This window comes from Gopherus evgoodei, chromosome 9 (assembly GCF_007399415.2).
Source record: "Gopherus evgoodei ecotype Sinaloan lineage chromosome 9, rGopEvg1_v1.p, whole genome shotgun sequence".
NCBI classification, from domain to species: Eukaryota; Metazoa; Chordata; order Testudines; family Testudinidae; genus Gopherus; species Gopherus evgoodei.
Window position 1 is genome coordinate 53256144 of NC_044330.1, and position 8465 is coordinate 53264608.

At 46.2% G+C, this 8465-nt stretch overlaps 1 protein-coding gene across 1 annotated transcript; it reads left to right on the plus strand.

Annotated features, from left to right (window-relative positions):
* Positions 1-5981: 5981 nt before the first annotated feature.
* Positions 5982-7398, plus strand: SOX14 (SRY-box transcription factor 14). Its single transcript, XM_030575824.1, has one exon. It carries the CDS (start codon positions 6337-6339, stop codon positions 7057-7059), a length of 723 nt encoding a protein of 240 aa, XP_030431684.1. The 5' UTR covers positions 5982-6336; the 3' UTR covers positions 7060-7398.
* The last annotated feature ends 1067 nt before the right edge of the window (positions 7399-8465 follow it).

Here is an 8465-nt window from a genome sequence, read left to right on the forward strand (position 1 = left end):
CAGGCTTGTGGCGCCTAAGCTGATTGGTGCCACAAGCCTGGGAGGCAGGAGAAGTGAATAAATACATATTGTGAGGAATGTACTACACACTGAACAGTGGTGTATAGTACACACACACACATATAGTTGCACTATACTTCCTTGCTCAACTGTATAGCTAGATTGCTATGCAAAGACAAACGTATGTATACCTACACACATAGAGAGGAAAGAAGCCTCGAACGTGTGTAAGCTCGAAAGCCTACCTCTTTCACCAACAGAAACTGGTCCAATAAAAGCTCACCCACCTTCTTTCTCTAATATACACAAATACACTAACAAAAGTTAGTTTTAAGTAGAAGTAAGTCAATATAGATTTAATGGAGAAAAAAACTATACTGCAACCAGGCCCAGTGCAAGGATGTTTCGTGCCCTAGGTGAAACTTCCACCTTGCGCCCTCCCCCGCTCCGTGCTCCCGCCCTGAGGTGCCCCCCGCGGCAGCTCCCCCCCACCCTGAGGCGCCCCCTTGCGGCAGCTCCCCATCCTCCACCCTGAGGCGCCCCCCCACCCCAGCTCATCCCTTCTCCGCCTCCTCCCCGAGCACCCCGTGTATATATAAATACATATTGTGAGGAATGTATATATATAAAATAACCAAATGGGAAAAAATGTATCACCCAATACTCAGCCTATTACACTGAGTTGATCACATATATTTTAAGATCATTGCCTCCAGTGGAAATCTAGCAAGGCAATTCTGACATAGGGAAGGAAAGCTGAATGCATGCAGAGCATCAGAAAAAAATCATCGTTTAAATAGCTGTGAAAAGCATCAAGGGGCTGAGTGTCTATTGAAAATCTGCACACCATTTTAACACCACTCAATTAAAATCCTTGGGTTTTAGTGCATAAAATGTAATAATATATAAACATAGCTATGAATGTAGATAGATATAGATCCACTAAATTCCAGCATATCTATATTATTTCCAGCATTTAGTCTGCAACCTAAAATAAGATCTAAGGAGAACTATATTTTTAAAATCCATTTTCTTCAGGAACTACAAATTTCCAGCAACTAAAAGTTTGGAAGAGGGACGCCTTCAAGTTCCACACCTGCTCTGCTGGTTCGCTAGACATCAGTATGTGAGAGAAAACAGAGAGAGCCAGTTCATTCAAAATGGTCTTGAATGTATATTCTACTTTCTTCGTCAGTTACTTTTGTGAATTACAATAGTGTCACCCTGATTGTCATTCCTATAAAGAAAATATGTTTGTTTTGTTTCGCGTTTTTTTAAAGTACAGTTCTAGTTATGGCTGATGTTAGGTTGCAGGCTAAATGTTCTAATCTAGTTTAAAATTATTCCAAATGAGCTACCTCCGAGAATAGAATTGTAATGCTTCCGTATCGTTTTACGCTTATCTTTCTATATTAGCAAGATGTCATTCAGGAATAATAATTACACTGTTAGTTTTCGTGTCTCAACAACCTGGCAAAGGGAAGCGGATTTTAGAGCAATCGGGTATCCTTGTCCTTGGTGGCATTCATAACTAGTAACATAGTAGGGAAACAAAGTTTTTAAAAGCCGAGGGACATTTTTGTTTGTTTGTTTGTTTGTTTGCTTGTTTTTTGCAACAGGTATCCTTCCAGAGCAGATCACATACATAAGAAATGGGAGTTTTTAACCGTAGGGGTGGATGTATTGGCAATTCAGATTAACTCTCTCTTTTTAAATGAAAGCATTTACAATGTAACAACAGAAATAGAGGGAAGTGGCGGGAAAGTTATATATATATGCGCACACACACTATACTACAACTATGTGACAGAAGAACATATATATATATAGGGTGTATTAATGCAGAAGTGTCAACCAATCAAAGTACAGCAGGGTATTCTCTATCATCAATATTCCAAACAAACATGAACTGATTCGCAAGACACTCCAGTAGAAGACAGGGATTGCAAATCATACCTCATTTCCAAACGATTTGTCTTGCTATCTGCCTGCTTGAAAAGGGGGCCAAGTTTCTCTTGTTTCAATGACAAATGCTCCTTATAGATCTATAGCTATCTGGAGAATCGGAACATAAGCCATGAAAACAAAGGAGGGGTTTGGATTGTAACATACTTTGTTTGAGAGAGGAGTGGTATGGAAAGCTGGGGGCTCTAATACAAGGACACCTTTCCCCAGCCAGGATTAACATTATCTTTCCTTCCCTCTCACATCTGTCCCTAGCAATGAGACTGTCCGTTCAGCAAGGAATTGTCGCAACAGTGGCTTCCTGGGGAAGAGAGGCAAACAGCCCACCCACCCAGGAAAATATTTCCTTCCCGCGGAGAGGCTAAAGGGGTCCAGGAATGGAGTATTTTGCCTGTCCAGAAAGGGCTGGCGCCTGGCGCACCAGGCTGAGCTGCGAGGAGAACTCCCGTAAACTAACCGGCCAGAGCACCTGTAGAGTCATTCGCAAGTCTTCAGCCAGCCCTGATAGCCGTCTCCCGCAGGGAGAGTCCCAAGGAAAGCCCCCTAGCCGCTGACATGCCTACCAGGAAGGGGCAAGGGGGGATAGGCCAGTAAACAAAGAGGATCCCCTGGCTGTCCTCGCGTCTCTTCCCGGGGCGGGGGGTTCGCCTCCTAGGGCTGCCTGTGCCAAGCCAGGGGCGCTGAACTCCTAGACTTTACCGGGTGAGTGACACACCAGTACCCGGGCTGCTATTGTCGGGGGTCCCCCGCCCCCCTGCTGGTGGGAGCGGGCAGTGAGCTCTGCCCTGTGCGCCTCCCCACCTTGGCCTGCAGAGCCCAGCCCGAGAGAGATGCGCGTGGGAACTGCCCCGCCGGCTGCCCTACCCAGTGTGGGCTTGGATGTATCTGAAACCCGCAGCAGGAAACCCCTGGGAACCAGGGTGGCCACCTTGCTGAAAAGTCAATGACCAGCAGTGTCCAGGGGAGCTCATTCCAGCCCCTCCCCGCCTGCTGCTGTCGCGATCCGGGCCGGTGGCACCGAGTTAAAAGGAGCTGCGGAGCCCAGACGCTAAAACTGCCAGCCAACTATCCTGGGGCGTTGCTCTGTCCCTGTCTGTGTCCCTTGGACGGGTGTTTTTCCAGAAGAGGGGGGGAGCAAGGCAGGCACCTGATCCCCTCCCTCCCCGAGTCACTTCTCCAGCAACTCGCGTGGGATTCTGCAAGGGACAAGAGAGGAGAAGGGGTGGCAATGCGAGCAGGCGATACCCTCCTTCCCACCCTCCTGCAATGCAACCCGCGGAGTTGGCAGGACCAGTTGCTTCCTTGAGGCCCGTCTCAGTTCCTTGGTGGGAAACCGGGGCTTCAAGGAAGAGCAAAGAAATGTGCTGCCCCGCCTTTCCTTCCTTGCACAGGGTGTCGGCTGGGAGAGGTTCGGTGCCTGTTGTTACTGGCTGAGGCAGAGCACAACCTACCGGGTGAAGGGCTCCATGTATTTGATTACACGAAGCGTCTCTGAGCATTTCTCCGCAGCCGCTCAGTGTGTTATCACTAGAGGAAAACAGGTTTGCACACATGCGCGCGCGCATACACACACCTAATCCACCCAGAACCCCAGTCAAAGCAGCAAACATTAGCTGTGCTATTAACTGGCCCATCCTTTGGGGGGGGGGTTTGGGGGGGGGCCTGAATCCACTATATTTAGTTACAGTCCTTATGCTGATTAACACGAAAACCACTTTCTCAGTGCCTGCGATTAGTCGGCTGGATGACGGCGTATTTGTGCAGGATGAAAAGCAGAAGAGTTAAGGGCTTAAATTCAGAAACTTCAGGAATCACTCAGCGCCAGAGATTGGAATATATATAAATATATATATAAAATCGGGGGCAAAGGTTGCAAAAGAAAAAAAGGATAAGATATGGGCCATTTTCTTTTGAATCATAACCTACGGGATTCCCCTTGGCTGACGGTGTGTGGCGGGAGGCAATCAGAGTAGAAATACCAATACATACTCCTGTGTGCATTCAAAATACTCCTTTTTTAATATGCATGAACTAGCTGCTCAGATGTCGCCTCTAAATGTACACTGGGGAGCAAATGTTGAGTGCCCCAGGCTAGGGGGAAATGTAGTGTACTGTAAAATTAGTGGTGTGTTACAAATGTGTCCCAGCTACCTCCTATTCCGTTACAAATACCTGTTAATTTGCAGCGTGGCCTCCTGGCAAAAATAAAATAAAAATCTCTGAGTCCTGAGAAATGCACAACTCATTTCTGTGTATAACGAAAAGTCTGTTCAGATCTTGCTAAATGCAGAAGTACAGTCTAAGTAGCAGGTGACGCCTCGGGCGCCGGGCAAACCCGTACAGGTGAATGGACTTTAAATCATTCTCCGCGTCGCTTTAGCACTGACATTGAATTCAACTAATTTATTGGAGATTCCAAGTGTGGGAAAAGCAGAAACCAGGGAACAGGGCTATAATTTCAGTGAAAAAGGGGGGGGGAGACCCCCTAAAGACTCCGATCTTCTCAGCTATTTCCAATTAATATACGCACCCAGTACGTGTATCGGCAGATGTATTTGCGTTGTTATAATTTGTACAGGGGGCTGTTGTGGAAATGAAGGCTAAAGACTTTGCCGCTAAGTTATATATTGACGTGTTTCCATGTCCCCGGCTTTAAGGAGGTGAGAGGTGGAGAGGTTTTTTGGTGAATTTCACCGAACGTAGACTAGCCAGTCTGGAAGGGTGAATGAAAGAAAGAGAAAGATAATATAGCAGATATTTAGAGCTGTCATATTGGTAGCGTTTTCCCCTCCAGATTCTATTTTAATAGATTATTAAAGCTGAACGCTGCATATAGGAACAACTGAAGGTGCTTACGCGTTATTTTAGACGAGTCTTTTAACCCTGGCAGGTGCAGTTGCCAATAACCCTTTAACAAACCCAGTCTCTACGGGGACTCGGGACAATTGTTTCCATTTAATAAATATTTCCCCCAAGGGCATTTCACATTAGGCAGGCAATTATTCAAAGAAAACAGGCATGCAGCGTGATTCCTAGGGTTATTTAGTGTTCCTTACCCGAAGAATTATAACCTATTTTTAAAAAACCGCAAACCACCAGAGAATAGAAACAGACCATTCTCCAAGCAGCACAAAAGCAAGGTACCAAGTGTTATTACCCCAGACAAGGGGCCAATCCCTGCGCCAATCGATCTACTTCATCCAACTAGTGCACTTCATTTTTCCAATTTCAAATAAATCTGGAGGCTTAAGAAAGAAAGAAAGAAAAAGAAAGAAAGGCCTTGTTAAACTGCTGATGTAAAGTTAACTATTATCCCCATAATCAAACACTAGTTTATCTTTTATATCAACCCCCTTTTGCCATTTGTCTTACTTCCCCTAATGAATATTGAACAGGTACACACGGGGCTGACACATGATGTATAAAGGTACAGTGTGTATAGGTGGAGAGGGATAGACGGGCATGTTTTGCCATTAGACGTAGAATGTGAGTGCATAGATGTACCTGTATTTTGCAAGTATTTCGTAACAGCCATAATAATATATACTGTATTTAGATGGTGGTTTGAATTTTTCGAAAGAAATGCTGCTCGCTGAGCCCTGGGATTGTGTTTGTCCCCTAGGTTGGCAAGGAAGGGGAAATGCTGCCTTGCATTTGACTTGTGGTGCCTGATTTACAAACCCACATGCAGCTATTTTTTGTTTCTTGTGTGGCCGGTACAATACGTCCCATTTCTCCCCAGCAGCCCGGAACTCTAGCGAGGAGGCGCGCGGAGTTTCATTTGGTGCTATTAGCGCAACGTCTAACAAAAGCATTCCCTTTAATCCCGTGCATTTAGTGCCTGTCCCCCTTTCTCTTCACTCTCAGGCTGTCTCTTTTTAAGGTATTCTTCTCTCCAAGCTGATTGGGCGCTCAGGTTAGGGAGTGAACGCCCTGCGATTATGTCAGATTGCGTGCAGTCCGCAGCAGGCTAGCCTTTGAACTTCACCGCTTTTGGCTCCCGGTCCTCGGCTGTTCCTCATTCCCAGCCAGGTGCTTTGCAGGGCTAGACACCTTCGGCAGCAGCATCTCATCACAAAAGCAAGCCCTCCCTCTCTCTCTTTTCCGCACACAAACACTTGAGAGACTGATCACTCCGACCCGAGACACTCCTGGATTTCTTTTTTCACTTCTTTTCTCTTTCTTGTCTTCTTACCCCCCGCTCCTCCTCCGTTGACACCTCTCCCCCCGTAACTGCCTGTGGATTTGCCGGAGAACTGGTATGATCAGCTGAGAGTTTTGGGGTTCTTCTTGGGTGGCAAGGCAGGCGAGTCGGCTAGGTGAGCCCAGCCCCGCTGTGACTTTTTAGAGCGACCCCCACCCCACAGCACCATGTCCAAGCCGACCGATCACATCAAGAGACCCATGAACGCCTTCATGGTGTGGTCCCGGGGCCAGAGGCGGAAGATGGCCCAGGAGAACCCTAAAATGCACAACTCGGAGATTAGCAAGCGGCTGGGCGCGGAGTGGAAGCTGCTGTCGGAAGCTGAGAAACGACCCTATATTGACGAGGCCAAAAGGCTCCGGGCGCAGCACATGAAGGAGCATCCTGACTACAAGTACAGACCCCGGCGCAAGCCCAAGAACCTGCTCAAGAAGGACAGGTATGTCTTCCCTTTGCCTTACCTGGGCGACACAGACCCGCTAAAGGCGGCCGGGCTGCCAGTGGGAGCCACGGACGCTCTGCTGAGCTCCCCGGAGAAGGCTAGGGCTTTCCTGCCTCCCACCTCCGCACCCTACTCCTTACTTGACCCCAGCCAGTTCAGCTCCAGCGCTATCCAGAAGATGACCGAGGTGCCCCACACCTTAGCCACCAGCACCCTGCCCTACGCCTCCACCTTGGGATACCAGAGCGGGGCGTTCGGCAGCTTGAGCTGCCCCAGCCAGCACACCCATACTCACCCTTCGCCAACTAACCCCGGGTATGTGGTACCCTGTAACTGTACAGCTTGGTCGGCTTCCAGTTTGCAACCTCCAGTTGCCTACATATTATTCCCAGGCATGACCAAGACTGGAATAGACCCCTATTCTTCAGCACATGCGACTGCCATGTAACACACCCACATACCCGCAAGCGAGACTTGGTTTGCAGGCAGAACTTGAATTCACGCACGGGCATGTACATAGAAACTGCAGAAGCAAAAAGCCACCTGCATGGGAGAAGGATGCCAGTGTATCTGATGGCACCTGGGGAAAGACAGAGACTTCTCTTGGAACGCAGAGACTCGCTAGTCAAATTAAACAAAGATTTCTCCCTCAGCCTGGGGAAACTGGAATTGGAGGCTCAGCTAGGTGCAGAAACCTATAAGAACTGTAAACGTGTTAAATCTTGACCTGCCCTTTTGGACTAAAGGCTAGGCGGTTTTGAGTTTTATTTATTATATTAATGTATATGAGTTCTATATTACCTGCTGTCATTTGGACTTGAATTTCTGAAGTCCTGGTATTTATTATTAATTATTATTATTATTATTATTATTTATTATTATTTCCTTTTGCACATTAAAAGACAAGATTCGCTGTGTTATATTATATATATATATATATTTTGCCATCAAGCACTAATAGGTAAAAATTGCTTTTCATGTCAAAAAGGCTCTTAAAAGTTACAGAAAAGGGAAACGTTTCTCTTTCTAACATGATATGATAGTGTTTGCTTAATTTAAAACAGATAGTCTTTCAATTTGTGTGCTCCAGTGCAGCTAGATCGAAGTTCATTTTAGACAGAGCGTCAGGTATGAAGTCAGGCAGTAGAACTGTAAAAATTACTAAATAAACAAATAAGAATAAGACAAAAAAAAGATGGTAATTTCAATATGTTTCAACCATGTCTTTGAAAAATGTATCCAGAAGGATTTTACCTCGTTAATCTGTTCATTTCTTGAACAAAGACATTTTGAATAAAGACAATCTGTCATTAAACAAACAAACCATGTGGTGTGAATAAAATCTCAATTTTGACAAACTTCCTCCTAAAAGCACGAAAGCAAAGCTTAAAAGACTAGTTGCATAGGACTAGTTCAGATGCTTCTGGCCAGGAAAGCACCTTCGGACCCTATCCCTGGGGGGAAAAACTTAGGTGAGTAACGCTACCCGGGTGAGGGGCCCTACGTGAATTCAGAGGGACTACTCACTTGAGTAATATTACTCACCTGCGTTTTGGCAGGATCGGGGCATTTATAGATTATACAGATACCTAATTTTTAATCTCATCTTTTGCTGCGGTTTCACTTTGACTGGTTTATACCTACACAGATTTTAATAGCCACTTCTTATGTTCAATGATTTGCTAAAAGTGAGACAAATGGACTCAGTAATACACTGGAGAGGACGGCGTGTGTCTCAACCTTTCAGGAGCGGTTGGAGTACCTGATCTATTGGAGATATCAGTCCATAGCCAAGTCTAACGTAGCTGCCTTATCAGGACTTTCCCCAAGGTTTGAAAACCAGGCTCCTTGGCA